This window comes from Charadrius vociferus, unplaced genomic scaffold, assembly GCF_000708025.1.
Source record: "Charadrius vociferus isolate BGI_N301 unplaced genomic scaffold, ASM70802v2 scaffold161, whole genome shotgun sequence".
Lineage (NCBI taxonomy): Eukaryota > Metazoa > Chordata > Aves > Charadriiformes > Charadriidae > Charadrius > Charadrius vociferus.
The window spans coordinates 6458120-6480880 of NW_009646928.1; the positions used below are offsets into that span (position 1 = coordinate 6458120).

Here is a 22761-nt window from a genome sequence, read left to right on the forward strand (position 1 = left end):
AGGTTATTCAATTAGTTCTTAAAATAGTTTATGTAGTTTAATTTGGGGAAATAAATGAGGTTACTTTCACAAAAATGTCTTAATCTGCACTTTTTCTGCAAGATGGACAATATTACAAACCTGAGATCCCTTTTCTCGTGAACATAATAAGACATTTCTCAGTTGAATGCCCAGAGGTGCATATCTTCTAATGAGGGTTCAGAAAAGAATAGCTAGAGGGAAAAAGAGTAAGAGAAAGAACGAGAGAGGAAAAAATACAGAAAAAAGTCATCTCCAATGTTAGCACATACAACTAAATACATGCTAACTCTTAGCCAACTAGCTAAAAAATAAGAAACTAGAACCATTATCAGTCAGCTAGTTGCTTTTTGTAAAGATATATGTATATTAAGATATATGTATATTAAGATATATGTATATTAAGGTATATTAGTCATCACATAATGTTTGTAAACGACACTAAAGCTCTACAGTTCTTTATTTTTCTGTTAAAAAAAATGCGAGAGAAAATGTGTCCTACCATTGTATTTCACCTTGAACTATACACCTGGTATTTGTTGAGTGCTACACTTTAAATAAGCTTATCAAAAATATGAACAAAAAAAGTCGAAATATTTTCACAATGAAATCCAGTTGTTTTCAAAACTATTCTAATTACTTGTAATTCCCCCTGAATTGATGTAATCCCTGCTGACCTTTCCTAATTAAAAATTCTCTGTCTTGACACAGACTGAAAAATTAATGAGAATTACTTAAACTAATATGTAAATGCCTGTTGATACAACTGAGAACATAGTACAACAAACTCATTCTCGTAGTGCTTTATTATTATTACTTGAGCTAAATTATTACATTTTTTTCACCTGCCTCTTCAAACTTCAGAAAAGAACCTATTTCATCACTAACCCTTCGCAAGTGGTACTGATCTATGTCCAATGACACTGGACATCAGCAATTTTTTTATTGTTTACTGTCACATATTGGCATGCTCCATGTTTTACAGCATTACATTCTGGGTTCTCTTTTGTTAATAGACATAAAACTCTAGTTAAGTATATACACATTTTAGTACCTAACAAAATGGTCTTATTTTAATATGTCGTCAGCTCAAGTGTATCATGCAGCTGAGCAAACAATGGATTTTCTATTCACTGTTAATCCTGAAAATGATTTTTTAATATATTTTCAGTGAAATGAACATTTCAAAATATTAATTTTGTCTCACAATAATATCTTGTGCAATGTAGGAAAAAAATCACTTCTCAATATTGTCCTTTAGAAATAATAAGTATTTCATTTTGAAAATGTCTAAGTGAAACATTTCCATTTCCCTCTTTCTATAATACCACTGTTGCTTGCAGTGTTTCCCTGTAAAAAAGTTCAGTTATGAAATTCATCAAGTGTAGTATATCTTGCATTCACTACAACTGTATTACAAGTGTCCATAAAATCAAGCATTTATACCAAGATAATAAGATGAATACCATTGAGCTTACCTCATTCACATAGTCTAACATATATAACTCAAAAGCATGAAAAATCCTCCTCAGTTATTCAACAGTCAGCTTGCAAAGAGTTTACAGACTTAATTAATTTTTTTTTCAGCGATGTAGCCCTTTGTGCAGTCTGCCCTGACCTTCTACATCTGGCTGCTTAGCATCTAGTAACACACCGTGTGCGGTGCACTCAGAGGCTTTACATAGGTGCAAGGAACCAGGCACAAAATACAACTGCATACGCAGAGACAGAAATGTTCTCATTAACAAGTCAGAGACATTGCTTTTCAGAAGCAGCACTACTTGGTATATTCTTCTGGAAGAAAAAGACAATGTGTAATAGCGATTTTAGACTAAGTATAAGACCTAAGTGATTCCAGATAACACCCATGTTCGAACATACCAGCTTTGCAAACTGCCAGTAATAAGAACCCATCAAGAAAACAATTTCAGACCCAGCTTTCACACCACTATGCAGGTACCAGTTTGAGAGAGTGTTCACGACTGACGGTAGGAACTGGGCTTCCTGTGCTCTGTGCTCTAGAGAAACCTCTTCTGACAAAACCTGAACATAGTTTTAAGGTGAACTGAGACAGAAAGGAAAAAGCTTATCTTGCAACTTCTGCCCCAGCTGTGGTTTCCTAAGAATTATTCTATGTGCAGCCTGGAACATAGTAAGTCTATACCCTTTCAGGTACAAACAGTTTTCAACATATTTCACTCTGTGCTCTTTTCTTGGTCTCTACTTTATAGACCTATAGCATCACTGCTTGTTTATTTTTCATTTCATTTTCCTTTCCATGCCAAATATTTAATTGCTCTATATCTTCTGTACATATTTATATATGCTTAAACAACAAAGCACTAGGAAACTGTCCTCCCATATAAAATGTGATCAGCATTACAATTAATCACTGTAGCTCCATTAGTGTAGGTGTAGATATGATAATTAGAAGGTTAGCAATAATTATGTCAATGCAGTAGCATAAGAAGTTCTGGAGTAAGCAGTTGAACAGTATTTATCTAGCTATTGAATTATACTATAAATGGTATTAAAGGGAGAGAAAATGAGATATTTATATAGGCCAGTCCAATAATAAACTTGTCCACAGCCTCTAGAGGGTAATTTTTTTCTTAGTTTGCTAGTTTAAAAATTCTTCTGTCACCTCTAAAGATTGTGAATTAATACCTTACAAAACCTACATCAGTCCTATAAATCAAATCTTGGAATCAGGAACCATTTCAGTGACAGAATGAATATCTATTTGATACGGGGGGTGGAGTGAACTGTCAAAGGGAACAGGTCCCATTTAATCACTGTAAGTTCCCTAACAAATATCAGCCAAATATACTCTTCTTGTCTCTACCCATCCCCCTTAAAAATAGCTACTCAATTGAAAAGGGATATAATACATTTCAACCTGCCATCTATTTTTAGTTGTTCTCTGCAATGAATCTTTTAAGAGACAGTCATAAAGATACATCTGCAGCACGTTTAATGGGAAGCCTGTGAATTCCCCATTCTTGCCACACAAGGTAGCTCATTTTCAGTCAGATGGAATTGGAAAATGGTGACATAAAGACACACCTCAGAAAATACAAGTAAAAGATAAAGAGAATTGTACAACCCATTACCCGAAGTTCTGTGTGGAAATATACTAGGCACATTTTAATAATGAGGGGCTGTTATCTAATCATTCAATTGTGAAAACGGGATCAAGAGTTTCTTTGCATTACCCCTAGTTTCTTCATTCATTCTTGATGCAGCTTTGGATAAAACACTTCATTTTATTTCTCAGTCCTACCCCCTTTAGAAGAAAGTAAAATAATACCTGTACACTTTGAAGGGCAGCAACAGGCCACATTTGCAAGCAGCCTGGGATTCATGGAATAGATGCTCTTTATGGCTACAAATATTATCATCTTTAGTCTTAGCATCAAGTTTCCTCCTATTCCTCATGTGTGCAGCTACATAACAAATGGGGGGTGGGGAGATAAGGAACATCCAGGAGTAATTCTTTCCTTTAGAGCCAAAGTTTTGACAAAATTTAAATTAGGTCTTTATAGATCAAATGTCTCCAAAGATCTGAATAAATGACATCAACTGCAAAGATGTAAAGAGCTGTAGGTAAGAACAGACAAAAATATTTGTCTGATATTTCTTTCATGGGGCTGTTAATGAATTGTGCAAGTAGTTCGGTGGTATCTGTCTCCAGTGATATGATTCTACATCACTAAGAGCTGGGCAATTTTCTCGGGGCAGTTTCAGTCACTCTTCCACTCGTTTTTATTATATAAACAGGCAGACTAATTTGTGAAAATCTGTTAGTAAATAGTTTTAATTGACACAGAAATGGGCTTGCAAAGGCATTTGGAGCCCTTTAACATAACATCATGTGAAATTCTGCAGAATCTTCCCATTACTTTCAACACAACACTACAAGAATAGTGTTTTAGTATGATTTGAGAAAGAAAGCAAACCTTTCCAGTAAGTCCACTGAAAATAAGATTCCTTGTGACATGCTGCATTTTTCCTGGCTTGTGCTTGAACAGAAACACAAAGAAATACATTTTCAGCCCTTGATTGGTTATGGTGACACATCATCCCTCAATATTTGACAAACTGGATTTCACTTGAATATTCAATACACATCCCCAGTGCAATTGTCCCTAAATGCCAAGAAAAGCTCAACTAAGTACCCTGTTTGCTTAGAGTGGACCTCAAACCACAGGTAAATCAGCTTCTGAATTTTAAGCATAAAAGAAAAAGACTTTCTTCAGTGATAAGTCACAGAAATCACACAAGACAGAGCAAATATTCTCTTGGTACTGTTTTTCTTCCAATTTCCTTTTGTTTGTTTATAACCCTTCAAGGATAGAAGGTGCTTTGCTTTACTGGTCTCATTAGAAAATTACAACCAGCCACTTTCAGGTGTTATTCTTCTGCACCGTTCACAACTTGATGAGAACACTTGCTTGCTAAAACAAGGTTTAACTGGGTTGTTACCAGAATCTTGATACCATATAGAATAAAAGTTTTGGCTTGCTTCCATTTCCTTTTTTAAAGTTTGGCTGAAAGTAAGGTCACAATTCCAGAAGATCACACATGAAGCTGCTTCAAGTAAGGGCATTCTTCTTGTCTTTACGGCATTCCAAGAATGCAAAAGTCTTTGCAGCGTGCAAGAGACAGCCTTATTTCACAAGATTTTGTATCCCCCTTCCTACCTTACCTTCCATCTAATTCATCTACCACACAGTCCCTGTGACCCTACCACACTGGTCCATATAAGGAGCGTGTCCATGTCTTTTATCTGTCAGCATTTGGCAACAAAATAGATTACAAACAGCAGTCTGGGCCAGAGAACTGCATTTCATATGCTACTAAGAGGCTTGTTACTACTTGTATTTGCCATGCTGGGCATGGTGGACAAAACCCACAGCCACAGCCTTCCTGAATGCCCACACAAAGCAGGACAGTCTTTCCTTTCCCAAGACCAGAGCGCACATTTCATTTCAGTAAATTCCCTTTACTCTCTACCTGGACAAGTATTGCTCTGGATCTGAATAAACAGAGTAATCAACTTTCCGAGACCCGCTCCGGTCTGGAGGAAGTATATAGAGATGCTTCTTTTGCTTGTGAGGGAGGAAGAGAATATCAGAATTGGGGAGTTAAGGAGTTAGTAGAAAGGCATGCCTTGGCTTCTCATCCTATAGATGAAGACTCCATGAAGGATGGGCAAAGTCAAGAGAAGGTCTTCTGATCTTCCACACTAATTCTCCCTTAGATTATCTTTCTTTTCTTTCCCCAAAGAAATTCTTATTAACATTGGGCAATCCCCATGATCTATGCTATGATGAAAGCACGAATAAGGCTGTAAATATGAACACAAGATAACAAAATGCCACTGTTTATGTTTTATTACATGATGTTCTTTGTTCTTTGTATTTATGGAAGTAAACTCTTTCTTAACAGAAGAATATTAAGTTTATACTTAGTATAACAGCGATCAGATTCTAATAATATCAGAGTAACTAGTCAAAAATGAACCTATGAAAACAATAAGTATTTCACCTCATTACTACCAAAATGGGAACTATGCAGACTTTTCTGTGCTCCATCTCAGTAAAATGCTGATAGAATTAAAACTAAGCTTAGTACACAACTTAATATGAAATGTATTTAATTGCATTTCTACTATAATTGATAGTTTAAGATTTTAAATTAAAATGTAAGGTCTAAACTCTATGTTTGTAAATAATATGTTCTAAGTCTGTGCCTCTGAGAAAATGCTTTTTGAGCATTTATTTTGGTCACAAAACATGAATTGTATCGGTGGAAAAGGACGGTAGTTATTTCCAAAATAAACATGCTGATTATTTAATAAAAGCGCAAAGAACACCCAGCTTCCTTCTCTTGTTCCTATATTATTATAAACATATATAGAAATATATGAAGCATCTCATTCAGATCCGTCTTCAAACAGAGAGCAGAACCGCCTACCTCTGGAAACACGTACGGTGCCTCTGCCTCTAATTTTTAGTCTTATTCTAGTAGGCAAGCTGTCGCTGGCTCTTCCTTTGCTCTCTTTTGATTTATTCCTTCTCACCTTCAATTTTAAATGAGCAGAAGTGGCTATGGATTGTACAGACACCTACACTGGACTACTTGTAGGTTGCAGCAGTAAAAAACTTAGCATAAACCTAGAAAACTCTTGTATGAGGTCAACCTGTCCAGAAATTCATATAAGCACAAAGAGGACACACTCAACACCTTCCTTTCTATAGCCTTAGTCAGTTGTCCACAGCAGCTCTAGTAACAAAAAATATCTGAGAAGTCATAAATGCTTTGGCACAGGGAGTCAAGATCAGTTCCAAATTGGAACCAGTCTCAGCCCCAATGAAAGCAGTCCTCAAATTTGTACTGAGGTGGGGGAGTCTGAATTTTGTAATGGTGAAATGCAGATAGCAACTGTCAGAGTCATTCAGGACAACAGGGTTGCAGAGCCATTCTGTAGACCCACAATGGATTGTCAAGGGTCTCTGTTGTGTGACACGTGGGGATTCTGCAGAATTAGGACAATTACCTGAATACCACAGTGTCTCATTTTTCAGAGATTCTTTGAGCTTGGCCTGTGAAAAATTTTTTCCCAGGAAGACTGAAGCAAAATAGTTGTTTGGGATGTGCCATTTTTCAAAGTTTGCTTGTCAGAGTTTTTCCTATGAAAATGGAGGCTCTTGCAATTTGGAATGCCTTCACTGTTGTATTAATTGTATAGTCCTCTCCCAATTGCTCATAAATGGAGCTATTAAAATTCAAATAAATGACTGCTGTTGTATCTAGAAGATGTAGCCTGATAAAAATCTGTCCTAAAATCTTCTATAGAAAATCACTGGAAAGGTAAATAGAAAAGGTAAAGGAAATTAATTGATGTGCCTGCTTTGTACTGCTCTCATGAAGCAAGTCAACTTTAAACACTATGCAGCCAGATATTTAAATAGGCTTTGCTTCACCAGAATTGCTAAATGGTGAAATATATCCTTATATAAACCTAATATATCCTAAATCTTTATTTCCTAAATATTTATTGATGCTTATTTTGGCAATTATTTGTTTCACACCAGCCTGTTCGGTCTCGTGAAATCATACTGTTGAATACATAACCACAGAATCATACATCACATCCACACAGCATATAGGGGAGCAGAATCTTTTCTTCACATATGGATATTATGCCACTAATTTATCTAGATGAAAGAGTGGTCTTTAAAATGCCATAAACAAAAGACAACAAGACCTTATAACCATGGAATTCAAGCTGACAAAAAATATCCAGCTTTTCCTCCTTATTACCTCCAGTGATGATAACGAGAGCACAACAGGTGTATTTCATGATTACTCCTCAACAGTAATCTTTAGAAAATGCAGATGCAATGTCCAATGCTGGACATTGACTCTATTAATTATAAAGGTATAATTTTTTTAATTATTCTGATTATATCATCAACTCACCCTGTGCCATTAGATGAGAAATGCAAATTCCAGAAACTTCATTACAATTTTTATTGTTCATTAGAAGCATTTCTTACTCTTAAAATATTCAGTATAGACATGAAACAGGGAAAACATGCTGTGTGTAATGAAGAGCAGTGGAATGACAGAGTGCAAATACTGAATAAGGTTGTTCATAAACAAACTACTTCTTAATATTTCTTAACTGCCATCAGCTACAACAACTCAAAGCTTATCTTTTGAATTTGCTAGTATTTTTTCTTTTTACCCAACTCTTATTTTTCAGTGACACTAGGGTCTTCCTTGTTATTTTGTATTTCCTTATTGTGATTTCAATAGAGATAGATACTGATAAGTGTACACCAGATAACAGTTTCTGTACTAAAGACAAACACTAACCGTGACTGCGACAAGCATTGTATTTTGGTTAAGTTGCAGAATTCCAATTCCAGTCATTTGCACAAAGTAAATACTCTATGCCTCTTACAAAAGCCCAGATGTCTTGGAAAAACTTCAGACTAATGAACTACACTTGACTCGTTAGCCTGCTGGTGCAATTTGTCTTCAAAGGAACTATGCTGAATTATACCAGATACGAATCTTTACCATTTTTTGTTCCCAAAATATTTCTACATACAGCTTAAATTTTTAACCCTGTGCTCTTTTTGCCACATTCTTAAGCTGTGGACTGTTAAAGACCTTCTGCATCTCCCTAGACATGCAAATCCCTAGCTCCAGTACAAATGAGGTTTGTAAATGCTTGAGGGCGGAATGTTCTACATAAACGGGAGATAGTGTCATTACTTAACACTGTGAGAAGCATTTCAAAAGCTGAAACACCCTTGCCTTGAAAAGCAAGAAAGTTTTTAAAGAAGTCTGAGGCTCCTTGTCATCCTTGTTTGAAAAAACTGATAAAGATTTGATCCACTGAAGTTCAGTGTTCTTCAAAGCCATGCACTCCTCATCTTAGCCCCACTTCCAGTCCTTTGTGTTAAAGGTGTCCGATTGGGGAATATCTGCTCAACCTATAAATCAGCATGTCAAAACATAGTCTATATTATGAAATAGCATTTCCTTCCAAGTGAATCAATAAATGTAATTTTGACTGTTTAAACCCAATATCTATTTTTATTAGTTAGCTAAAACCACAAAGAGTATTTCTAAATTCTCTTCAGACCTTCTGTTTAACCAGTCTATGTTGCAATACTTGGCCTGCAGCACTTCTATTTTTAGCTCTAATGGAACAGTCTTAAATTGCTTATTTTCTGTTTACTAAAGTCATTGAGCTTGTAACCATGGCAACTGCAGCAAGTGCCACAGCTTAACTGTTTTATTAAATGGATTGAAGATACAGCTGCAAAACTTGAAAGGTCAGCATGTCAATTTTATACATAGCTCAAACTGCCATATATATCACATTATAGCAAATACTACATTAAATATGAGGAGCCAGAATTTGATCTTGGTTGTAATGATATAAATCTTTACTATCTCTTTGCTCAATGGCAAAAAAAAAAAATTAAAATATTCTTGTGTAACCCATATCAGGATTATTTTTTGTCAAATTGCACAGCCTGTCAAGTTTCAGTGATTACTGCATTTGAATGCATAAATTGCAGATGATGTACATTAAACCAGTCCCTAGTTATCTTGGAAAGACACCATCTCACAGTTGTGTTTGCATGAAGCTTTTAGCTCACTATTATATTGCTTACAGCAATCACATTGGTTTTGGAATCACTATGTTCTGTTAGGTTAATAGGAGGATTAAATAAAAACTAAGGACTGTCAAATGAAACTTGTTAAGAGTTATACTGGAAGAATTAACACAAAGACTTCTTTTAATCTGTAATTAGGCATTTGAACAAGAACGCCCTGAGTACCAGAGGTTTTGAGAAATTACACCTTCTGTTCATTTCAGTATAAGCTGGGTATACTCCATATATATGTAAACTACAGTACTTTTAAATTCATACTTCAAATTGTATATAACAGTTAAGTCAAATACTTCCAAAGATTATTGAAAATTACTACCACGGTTTAGCAGTTTTTTGTGATAGAATATAAAACCCCATAGGATCTGATAACAAATATCATTTTTAACACAAACCTAAACAACATTATATAGCCCCCAAAAGATTGAGAGCTAAAATAAGAATAGTGATATATTTACACCCATAAATATTTAATGCATGATTCATCCTGTTGTAATAGAACCAAAAGCTTGAAGAATGTTTGACATTTAGAAGAATGGGGTTCTGCTCTCTTCACTAGTGCTGTGGTTGGAACAGCATTCACATTGCTACATTTGGTGCTAAATGTCTCCATATTGCAAATCCATCTACATAGGTACTTCCAGTGAATAAAAAACAAAGAGGAAAATTGAAACTTTAAAGGAGAGATCTTTTGGAAGAGCTAATAATCTAATAAATTATCAAATGATGTATTTCTTTCTATGAAAATGTGCCTGTTTAATTTCAAGAATAGTGTGTTTGATGTTCAATCATTAAATTCGAAGAAACGTTCTTCACTATCTGTTGGTGTAACTGGAATTACTGGATTGAAAAAATAATGAAGTTTCCTTCCATTTATGGATTTCTTTTTTTTTTTCTCTAACTGCAGGATCTACCTTCATTTGCAACACCCACATAATTCCAGTGAAAAATCAAGAGGGAGTAGCAATGATGTTTATTATTAACTTTGAGTATGTAACAGATGAAGAGAATGTGGCATCTCCCGAGAAGTGCAAGCCAATATTGCCATCCAAACTTGTAAATCGTAAGTTACTCATTGAAAGTTCTCTGCTTACCTCTACTCTTAGGGGGAGAGTCATTAACCTGGGCAATTATGATACTAAAGAAATTATGCAATCCCCGTTGCCTGACTCATTTTAGATAGAATTCAAAACAATAAGAAGTTAAACGCAGCAAACCTGTTGTAACGTTGGCAAGATAATCTACCAGATCTGTGGTAGTACTAACAGCATGGATCTTGTGAGTACTGCTAGGACATATAAATTCATTAAAAGTAAAACATTTCACAGAAGTGCATTAGCCTTGACAAAAATTATGAATGGAAAACTGAAAAAAAGCATTATGGTATAGCCCAAATATCTCCCCTTAGTTGGTGGAAGGCTTGATTCAGTTACACTAAAAAATATGAAACGTGAAAAAAAGTTAAAACATAACATCCTGATTTTACCAAATTGAACTATTCGATTTGGCTTGAAGGATGTGAAAGTTTTTGGATATACAGGAATGCTTTTGTTTTCTTTCCACTCCAGAATGTAAGTATTGTCAAAATCAGAAAACTCTACACAAAACAAAAGTGCACTTCTCATACAGCTAGACTGTGTAGCTTTCTGTCCCACCATCTACAGAACGTGTGCTCTTTTGCTGACCTTCACTTGCAGCAACAGCACATGATCCTTCTGCTTTGCATCTGCGCTCACGTAATCTCCTCGTACTACAAGATTTCCCAGAACACATCCCCATTTGTACAAGCACTTAGTAAAGCACAGCATACTCTAACCGTTAGCATTAGCACTGTCCCCTGGCTGGCTCAGCAACTGTTGGAAAATACCTTTTCGCAGTGTAATAATCTTTAACTTTAGTATGATAAAGGGACCTGGAACCTAAGTTTTCTGATTGTTAAATCAACACTTCAGCTTTCTCTAGACAGGAGACAAAAACCGGTACAATCTTCGCTGCGAGAAGTGAGGGGAGAACTTTCCCAATGTAAGCACTATGCACTGCCTGAAGTGATGACATGCTGTATTATTTTTTCTGCTAGTTACGGCGAGAAGATTGTAAGGAGCAGGCCTGCAGCTCTACATATAACAGCATTTACCAGGTTCCTTCTGATGAAAGCAGTCTTTGCCATTTTTCATAATCTAGACTTTCTGCACTGTATCTTCTGGACAAAATGCATAGGATCTCACTCAAAGCTCTGTGACTCTTGAAAAACACACAAACAGAAAGCCCCCCCATAATATTGCCAAATCATTCACATTTTTAAAAGATTTACATTTGTTTCTATAACTAATTGGCATACTAAAAAATACCATTTTCATTAAGCACGGAGAAAGAGCTCTGACTGAATGACTCTGGATGGACCAAAGTCTTTCCACTTACGTCTGTATAACCCTACAATGGTAGCAGATATAACTCTGTTGAAAGGAAAATTCCCATTACTGGAAACTATCATTCACCAACTATCACATTTTTAAAAGAGCCTATGTAAATATTCTTTAAAATACATATTTAAAATCTTGTGCTTTTATAGTTCCTTTTCTTGCTCTGTTTCGCTTTTTTTTTTTTTTTTTAATAACCAATACAGTTGTATTTTTCATTTTTCTTGAGATATCCAGAAAACGCTTTTCTTTTTCTAGTAATGTTATGGTAAAAATCGCATTAAGGGGTATCAGAAAAAATAATAAAATTGCATCAGAAAAAAATGATAAAAATTACATCAAGTAAACCCCACTTATATTCTGTTTCTATTTCACGATGCCATGATTTTGTGAATTTTGAACACTTCCTGTTTTTAAAAAAAAATATTTTATAACATAGAAAAAATTGTTCAGCTGGTCCATGCTTAATGGGGTTTTATAGACAAAATAGAAGGTAAAATACCAACTGGGGGGAAGGGAGGGAAGGGGTTTAAGGTCCTGAAAAAGAGCTTTTTGTTCTGTTATCTGTGATACATCACTGTACATTTCCAAGTGTTGTCACTTGCCGTATTTTAAAGTGAAAAGCCGCTAAAGAGTACATCCGCAAAAAAAGCACTCAGTCAAAACATCCTTCTCATGTTTTACAGTATTTATGCCTGACATACACAGGGGATTTCCTTGTTGAGAGTTCTTGAAAAATGAATAGGTGGGGCTCCAAGCATAATAGAGAAAGATCAAGGTGCAAAGGGAGGCAAAGAAAGGTGACTTGAACCATTTTCCTGCTAGTGGGTACAGCCAGATGCCAGAAACTGGCAGAAACTAGAGCAGGCACATGGCTGCTCTTACTCCTACCTAGTTGCTTGTGGTTTCAGAGCAGACTGTTATGTGGGCAGGATGGGAAGAATGATGATACAAAATATGCTACGTAGCCAAAAATTCCTCTTGGCAGAGAGAATTCTCAAGAAAGAGGCCAACCTGGGCAAAACATCCAGAAATAACTGCAAGATAATGTGTACAGTCCAATGGTGGGTTTGAATTAAAATAAACAAACAAAAGCCTTGAAATTTAGAAAAGACAGAGAAAGACCAATAAACAAAAAATAAGTCAAAAAAAGGGTGGATTGTTTACCAGTAAAATGATCTTTTTAAATTTATGTTCCCACCATAAGAAAGCCAAACAGCAGATTCTCTGGGAGGAAGTTAGTTTTTCATCATCTTACTCTATTTAGAACATACATCAACAGGTAAACAGGTAATCTGTTTCCATTGGATCTCACACAAAATGGACAGTAATGGGTACTGGTTCAGAAAAAAGAAAAAAACAAACAACAAAGAAACAAAATCCCTTCAAATCCAGCAACCAATTTAGAGAATAAAAATAGAGAGGGAACCAGTGATATAAGAAATGCAATACATCTCTGACAACCAACCAAGATAAGCAATAGCTAATGACAAAAGACAAAAGATTTCAGATTGCATTAACATCTACTACCCAGAAGTACACAGATCATGAGAGATTTCTTTCCAGGGCTCCTTAGATTGAGTTTTCTCATATTAGAATGTCTTTTCAACATGAGAGCAAATAAAAATGACTGAGTCAGGTTGTAGGAGAGAAGAACTAAAAGTGAACAGGAAACAAAGAGATTACAGTTATTTTCCTGACCCTAGAAAATAAGATAACTCTTCCATACTATCATTCTTCCTCTAATTGATTTATTAAGAGTTGACATCAAATTCATCAAGTGTAACTTCGAAAAACCTGTCCTTTTTCTAACAGCTTCTATCCTGCTAGCTGCAGCTAACAGTTTTGAACAAGACCGCTTACCACAGTGCTCCTCATGACTGAAATCTAGCACAATGTAAGAAAAAATCATTTCATGTTATACACACAGTGCCTTCTGTTTTCAAAGGCTCTAAAAGAAAAGAGGGATTCCAATCTGGTAAAGGGCTGAGGGCCTATGGAAGGCAACTGACACATGCTAGGTTAAGCTCAGAGAGTACATTTAGTTCTGGATAGACAGAAAATTAAAAATTTACCAGCTGAATGCTGCCAGATATTTTAAACAGTTTGTAAGCTGTTTGGGACATGGATCCTGTCTTTTGTCATGTGCCATTATGATGGCTAACACAGCTAGGTTCTGATTCAGCATTGGGCTTGGCAGATTATGATAATAATAGATTATTAAAAAAAAACAACCAAAAAAACACCAAACCCTGGTATATTGCCAGGAGTTTGATGACCACATCTGAGTATAAATAGAATTCTTTCTAGTCTGGTGCTCAAAAGCTCCTATCTCACATGCCGCAAAAAGCCGAATAGGCAGTAACGTGAAAAGTGAAGATACTGGCTTCACAATACCAGTGTAAAAATCCTTTCAGCTGATCCTTTTGTTCCCTTTATTCTTCCTTGCAAGAATTTATCATCAGTTCTCTATGGAAGTCCAGCCACTGTTTGTATAATCAAACACCAAGTTTTTGGAAAATCCTAGCATGCAGCAAATCTGTAAAGAACTACTAAATGGAACAGATCATCCTCAGTGCCATTACACAGCACATGCAGGAGAACAGGATGATCAGGCCCAGTCAGCATGGGTTTGTGAAAGGCAGGTCACGCCTGACCAACCTGATCTCCTGCTATGACAAGGTGACCCACTCAGTGCATGAGGGAAAAGCTGTGGATGTTACCTACCTGGATTTTAGCAAAGCATTTGACACCATTTCCCACAGCATTCTCCTGGAGAAACTGGCCGCTCACGGCCTGGACAAGTATAACCTTCGCTCGGTGAAAAACTGGCTGAATGGCCATGCCCAGAGAGTGGTGATGAATGGAGTTAAATCCAGTTGGTGTCCGGTCACAAGTGGTGTCCCCCAGGGCTCGGTGCTGAGGCCAGTTCTCTTTAATATCTTTATCAATGATCTGGGTGAGGGGATCGAATGCACCCTCAGTAAGTTCGCAGATGGCACTAAGCTAGGCGGGCATGTTGATCTGCTTGAGGGTAGAATGGCTCTACAGAGGGATCTGGACAGGCTGGACCAATGGGCCGAGGCCAATGGTATGAGGTTCAACAAGGCCAAGTGCCAGGTCCTGAACATGGGTCACAACAACCCCATGCAGTGCTACAGGCTTGGGGTGGAGTGGCTCAAAAGCTGCCCGGCAGAAAAGGACCTGGGGGTGTTGGTGGACAGCCGGCTGAATATGAGCCAGCTGTGTTCCCAGGAGGCCAAGAAGGCCAGCGACGTCCTAGCCCGTATCAGGAATAGTGTGGTGAGCGGAACTAGGGAAGTGATCATCCCCCTGTACTTGGCACTGGTGAGACCCCACCTTGAGTTCTGTGTTTGGTTTTGGGCCCCTCACTACAAGAAGGACATTGAGGTGTTGGAGCATGTCCAGGGAAGCACTACAAAGCTGGTGAGGGGTCTGGAGGACAAGTTTTATGAGGAACGACTGAGGGAACTGGGGTTGTTCAGCCTGGAGAAGAGGAGGCTGAGGGGAGACCTTATCACTCTCTACAACTACCTGAAAGGAGGTTGTAGAAAGGTGGGGGCTGACCTCTTCTCCCTGGTGACAAGTGATAAGACAAGAGGAAATGGGTCCAAGTTATGTCAGACGAGGTTTAGACTGGGTATTAGGAAAAAAATTTTCACTGAAAGGGTTATTAAACATTGGAATAGGCTGCCTAGGGAAGTGGTGGATTCTCCATCCCTGGAGATGTTTAAAAAAAGGGTAGATGTGGTGCTTGGGAACATGGTTTAGAGGTGGTTTTGTCAGGGTAGGTTAATGGTTGGACTTGATGATCTTAAAGGTCCTTCCAACCTCAGCAATTCTATGATTCTAAATCACAGCCAACTGATTTTTCACTCTTGTTTCATTGCTTTTGTGTTTTGCCATAATTCTATTTTTCAGTATATGTCATTTTACTAGTAAAACAAAGGAAGTCTTTGTCCATATATAACTCTTTCTTTTTAGAGAAAAAAAAATACCCCTAAATATTTGTCATATCTTCTTATTTAAACTTCTAACCAAATTTATTTAATACTATGCCTGTCCCATTTTATATTCAGATAGGTGAGGAAATTTCTTCTGTAAGCACTTATTCCATGACTGTGTGACATCTTGTTCCCCAGTGAAAATGTATTTGTACAATGAGCAGTTAAAGTGAGACTTATAAAAACCTGATTTCTGCTATAGATGTCCTTCCATCATCCAATTACTCTTTCTAAATTTTGTCTCGTTCCCAGATATGAAAATATTATTCATTCTTAATTCAAGTCTTCTCTAATAAGTTTGTTTACCTTTTGTGTTGCCTTTTCTTAGAACATGTAGATGTTTTATAATTCCAGAAATTAACATCTATACTCAAGATAAATACACTTAATAACTTTAATCCACCTCACTTTATCTGTGACATGCTTGAGAGCATAAATACCTGCTTTTTAAATGAAAGGATATTTCTTCAGCATATTAAATTTTAAAATTGAAACTTTTGAGCTACATAAGCCCTAAAAATGGATTTCACTCATACTGTAACAGTTCTTACGGACTGTTGCCTGTTACATCTGGTAAGACACTAGCATTTGCTTGATTGTCACAACGACAATAAAAAATTATTCCCAAAAATGTTGATCATAAATTTTCATGAATCTAATCATTTGCCAAAGTTTTATAAAATTTTCAACTCCAACTGAAATAATGCATAAATAATGGATATTTAGCAAGGTGCTTTTAGAAAAAGAGAAATCCTTCGTTAGACTCACTGTAAAAGAAATAAAAGAGCTTTCTGTAGATTTTCTACAATGAACTAAATTAAGAAGAGAGGTTATTTTATACCAAATTAGAAAAAAAACTCTCTGAACACTACTAAATTATCATTTAAATTTGTCTACTTGTAAAAGTTGTTAACTAAAATAAGATGAGATAAGAATTCCTGTACAGTGTGTTGTACAGACTTCATTATGAAGTGTTAAGCTACTATAACTTATGTATATAAATATGGCTTTTAAATCATCTGTTGAGGAAAGGGAATGTAAGTGTCCAATTTTATTCCCAAATCTGTCAAATGTTCCAAGAATTTATGTTATAGAAACATTACGGAAATTTATGGAACTAGCGGCATAAATTAATATTTGCTCCTGGCACCCGATTCTGTTCTTCAAAGCTGTCAAATACTTTGCGTCTGTAAAATCAGTAACTGCAAATTATCAAAATCAATCATGACAGACTGAACACAGAGAAAATCAGCAGCCATTTCACACTGACAGAAAGTCATAGATTTGCAGATACTGACTTCAATATGAAGAATGTAGCTATGATTTTTCTACTCAAAGTAGACTATTCGTAATGTACACACATGCACAAGATGAGAAGAACCTCTTGGAACTTTAATTCTGAGTTGTCTTCATTTTCTGCCCCACCTAAAGCATGCTGCTTTTTTACTGACCTATAAGTGCTTTTTCTAACATTTAGTCCAGTCCTGCCTAAAGCAAAGCTATTAATATCTAGGGTAAAATAGCTAAAGTCAGTTGAGGTAACTTTATCTCAAGTTTTATTCATTTAACTTCAAAACATTTTGACTAGCTACAAGTATAAGCTATAAGCTAATATGGTTCCCAAACACAGTGTTCATTACCTCATGGGAGAAAGCCCAGAAAGTTATTTGATTAAGAATATAATTGCATTCTGCCAAAGAGGGATATTTGAGGATTGTCTTATCATTTTATCACTTCAAAATCTATAAGCTTATTAAAGACACCCTGGAATAATTTCTTGGGTTTCTTCCTCTAAAGGAAATGAGAGGATCTATTATACATCTAATAAATGCATACTTTTTGGATAAGGTTCAGACAAAACAACAGGCTAATAATATTCTTAAAACATCTAAAACCATAACCAAGAAGATTCTTCAAGGTGCTTACACGTCACCAAGTTTGCCTCTACCCTGGTCCTAGCAAGGACCTAGTAACTCTAGTAACTCCTAAATTACATCTCAGGGGTAGAGATCACTGCATCCACTGAAGTTACAAAGCAAGCAAGCACAACTGAAATCCAAATCAGACCTTTCCTTTAAGTCAATGGCACATATAAGCAATAGCAACCCCCTGACTTTGCCCAAAACGTAATAAGAAATTTGTCCAGGGTCTTATTTTTAGCTGCACCACTAGGAGCAAATTTATCATAAGTGAGGGCTAGTCAAGAAAAATTGTGTTCAGGAGGACAAAGGTTTCTATCTAGCCAACCAGCAGCATAGTTCTGACAACCCCAGTGTCAATATGTGTATTTGTCTCCAAGTGACAGTGAACGTCAGGTGAACTGAGACAGTGTTGAACTCTTAGCAAAGGAATATAGCCGAACAGCAATCACCAGTAAAAGAAAGAACCACCTCTGGTACTTTCACCTTCAGTGCTCCACAAATGCCTAACTGCCTTATTAACAGAACAGCCAATAAGATAAATAAATTCTATTCATCTTCTTTTACAGACAGAGAAATACAAGTGAGGTGGCTATATTTCTGTTTTCCTTATGACGGTTACTGTTGGGACTCAGATTAGACTGGAAGCCTCCCTGGATTCTAGTCACTGTAATTAGCTGTTTGCATTACAGCCTCTACCAGCTAGGATCACAGAGCTATTGCGCTGTATCTTGTACAAACATTCAACAAAAAAAGGCAATCTCTACTTAAAGAGATTACAAACCAAAAAGAGGGAACAACACAGCTTTCAGCAGCTTTCAGTGGAGGTGATTGTGCACACTGGACAAGAAAATGAACACAAGCTGACAATACCCTGGCTATGCAGATACCCTGCAAATTTTCCTTTTCCTATATAAATAAATACATAGTAAGTATGAGAAGTGGGTATGAAAAGGATTCTTGGATTGAAGTAGATCCGGGAGGTTTCTTCCAGTCCTATACTTTTATTCACTTTCAACAGGTCTCCTACCTCTTTCTTCTTTTCATTTTAAACAGGTGGGTTCTGTGAGATACACCGAAGGCTAGGATACGATTTTTGCAAAGGCTTCACACATTATAATACATAGCCTCAGGAAAATATAAAGGAAAATGAGTTTTGCATCATTCTCTAATGGATGAGAGAGACATATGTCTCTCTTATTCATAATAAGAACTAGCACAGAGAACTTAACGCATCTGTGCACTTTAAATTGAGTTAGAGATTTTAACCTTGGAGAGGGAGAAATCAAATCTATCAGGGTATCTCGAGTTTAGATGGATTAGGACACTACTAGATAGCAGAAAAAAAAATTAAACATATCTGAGAAGCTTTCAGATGGACACTGGTCATAAGGAATATGTTTTGTTATTTATGTTATTCAACATGAAGTAGACATTATTCAAAGGTAAGAAAACAAAAAAGATCTATAGATAAAAATGAGGAGATTTACCACCACTGTATCTTCTTTCTCGGGAATAAAATCCTATCATTGTTACTTCACTATATTAAGGAGCATAGCACCCAGGCAAGATGGGTATTTCAAAGACCTGAAAGCAATTGGCAGAAACATAGTCTGAGGGGTTCTTCCCATGAAGACATGAAATAATTGAGCCCTATCAGGAATATAAAACTTTTCTAAGGTCATACAAGTGTCAGCAAATAAGTCTATTCTTCCTAAGACGACTATGAATTCCTCAACTTTTCAATAAGTTTCTTCCAAAAAAAATTTGGCATTTCCTAGCTATGAAGTTATCACTAAGAAATTAGAAGAGGTTCTATTTCATGAGAAATAGCACGTTAGTCTGGATACATCTATATTAGTTTTCTGTCTGAAAACTTAGCCAACTTTAAAACCTGGTAATTGGAAATATATATTGATCTATGCAACAAACTTAGTAATTATCAAAGTACTTCTCAATGGAATAACTCTTAAATTTTCCAAATAAAATTGTACCTTTAGAACAATTCTTCTGCAGTTTACATATATTGTATATGAATTCAAGCTTCCTGTATTTGCTTCTAAAATGCGTGGAAATTTGATATTCTACCTTCTCTTCTTAATAGTCTGTTTATTTTTTGAATCTGTTTCTTTTTAAGCTAAAGCTTTTTGTAAATCTAGTTTAATTGTATTTCAGATGGTAACAACCTTTCGAGTGGCTCTTCTTCAGGTAAATCTATCTTCTAAAATTCTATCTACTAAAGTCCTTTTATTGCTTTGTTCTGGTTCTATTACTTCAAGATCTCATTACATTTTATATAATTCTAGAAGAGTGCAAGTCAAAATATGGAGCTTGCTCCCACTCTCTGAATACTTAATTCTGCAAAACTATAGATATAACAGCTAAACTATTAAATTTAGTATAATTATATGACCTATAAAATCCAAATGTAGTGATACTTTTCAGCTTATTATCAGTGAAAGCTCTTATATGCAGAGCATAAAAAAAAAATCAATAATTATATGAGACAAAACACACTGCAGAATTTGGTAGCTGTATATAAATTCAGTTTTAAAACATAAAGAAAACTTCTTCAGGCTTCCTGTCTCAGACAAAAGCAATACTTTTTATTTTATGAAGTCTGGTACCCAGGGTGATGAAAGGTCAAGAATTTCTTGATAACTTGGATCAAATAGATGGAATGAATTCTTTTTTCCAGCTACCAAAAACCCCACTATATTCTTAGCAAGACAGCAAAATATGGTGATAGTTGATGAATTCTTTGCATATACTGTTTTTTGTGGTGCTTCCTATTTCATTTCATTGCAGTTATTTACTTTTTTCTTCTTTTCCAATTTTAATTATGTCTAAGAAAAATGCAAGAAGTAAAATCTCTTTCTGAGGGGACCAAACATTCTTTTTTCTTATGGCTTTTTCACAAAAACACTGTAACTCCTATAATCTTACCATAATAAATAACATCTAATAAAATGACATCTCTATCAAAAAATGGGAGGAAAACCATACAGGTAAATGTACAGGTTTGTATTAATATCCAAGGAAATAATCTTTTGAGGGAGACCCTTAGAATATTGTTCAGACTAAATTCACTGGTTGTCCACACAGAGCACAGCCCTAAATGTAGCCAGAGACTTCATTCCCTTCCTTTCTTGTTATGACAGGCTACCTCAGAGGCCTATATGTAGACAGAAGGATCTGGAACCATATTATTCTCTTAGCCATTCTCAACAGTACCTTTTAGGAGAAGTATAGCCTGAAGACAAAACTGTGCCATCACCAGCACAGAGATAAAACAACTTTCTCACTTACAAGGGAGCATAACGAAGATTGGTGTCACTAATACTGATAGAACTCAAGTGCAACCTTAAATTTTAGAGAAAACTAAAAAAAAGAAGAATTGAAGTGCCAAAATTAAAGTAGATTATATCAGAGGATAAAAAAATGTGTATATGCAGTATCTGAGAATTGTAAATTTAAGTTTCTAAAGTTAGTAATTAGATATGCCTTCCTTTTCCCATCTGAAAAGAAATGAAGATTATTTAATGAGCAGACCAAGAAAATTATCCGCTTATGTATGCTTCTCTAGATTTGGGGGAAAAGAAATGAAAAAAAACCATAATTGGCTCTTGCTGTATTTCTCTGTCCTAAGGCCTGCTGAGCCCAGACCGAAAATAAGGCAACATTACATGCCTCAGTGTTTGCACAGAGTACATTCAAGTACCGGTATTTTAGACGGTCAGTGTTTAGGGATTCCATTTCTCAGAAGAAATTGTTTCCTTCAGTCTGTTGCATCAGTTGTTAGATGGTATTTCTAAGCCTTTGAGCAACATTTCAATAATTGCCTGTGTCTGTATTTCAGATAACTGAGATCCTGAAAATTCCTTGACAGTAGGCATTCAATTATCAGAAAATCTTTCAGCAAAGAGCTGACTTGTGCTCCTTTTGTGAAAGTAATTTTGCTCATTGTTTGGGGAAATTTCAGAACAAAAGTATTGTTGAATTAACCCATGGAAGATAGTCTATCATAATCAACCTACCTTACCTGCTCTTGTCAAAGAAATCTCTCTCTGTTTAGAATTGGTTCATAGAATCATAGGATGGTTTAGATTGGAAGGGCCCTTAAAGATCATCGAGTTCCACCCCCCCTGCCATGGGCAGGGACACCTCCCACTAGACCAGGATGCTCAAAGCCCCATCCAGCCTGGCCTTGAACCCCGCCAGGGATGGGGCATCCACAACTTCCCTGGGCAACCTGTTCCAGTGCCTCGCCACTCTCAGAATGAAAAATTTCTTCCTGATATCTAACTGAAATCTCCCCTCTTCCTGTTTGAAGCCATTGCTCCTTGTCCGATCACTACATACCCTTGTAAAAAATGCCTCTCCAGCCTTCTTGTAGACCCCCTTCAGATACTGGAAAGCCACTATAAGGTCTCCCCAGAGTCTTCTCTGCTTCAGGCTGAACAACGCCAACTCTCTCAGCCTGTGTTCATAGTAAAGGCATTCCAACCCTCCGATCATCTTCGTGGGCCTGCTCTGGACCCGCTCCAACAGGTTGATCTTTGCAGTCATGTATGTTGTATTCCTTAATCTTAATCTTACATACTGAAATCTTACATACTTAATCTTATATACTGAAAAAGTAATATATGTTTCATATAATAGCCAGACCAGTCATCCACTGTGATAAAACCATCCGAGACTTTCTTTTCTTCAACACACTACCACAGCGAACAGGATGTATCTGAACATGGGCACCTCAGAATTTGGTTTAGTTCTCGGGCTAGGACAGGTGATATGTCATACCAGGAAACAGTTCTGACATTTTCTACCTCTCGCTTACTTTATCTTGTGCAAAGTTTTTGTGCATTTGAGCTCCTTTGATTTGATTTTGAAAGCCTAGATCTAGAGGAGGTAAATCTAGCTCCCAACTAGGGGGCCCGAGACCAGCTACCATTTCTTTTCCCTTTGGTTGACTTATCTGAAAGCAGCTTCAGATACTGGTTTCTGTAACTACTTCTGTAACTGCTTCTCTGCATCAGCATGGAAGTAACAATACTACTAGAGATGCTACAAAAACCGGCTGAGCAATTCTTTGAGGAGCTGCTGTCTCTTAGGATCACCCTTCTGCAGTGACCATGACAGGAAATGAGGAATCCCGTGTGCATTGCCATCAGCTAAA

General features: G+C 36.4%; 1 protein-coding gene across 1 annotated transcript in view; it reads left to right on the forward strand.

Moving 5' to 3' along the window:
* KCNH7 (potassium voltage-gated channel, subfamily H (eag-related), member 7) overlaps positions 1 to 22761 on the forward strand; it is a 255356-nt gene that overhangs the window by 137973 nt on the left and 94622 nt on the right. Inside the window, exon 3 of the mRNA XM_009894613.1 lies at positions 10129 to 10288. Coding sequence (XP_009892915.1) covers positions 10129 to 10288 — 160 coding nt within the window. The remainder of the gene's footprint in view (positions 1 to 10128; positions 10289 to 22761) is intronic.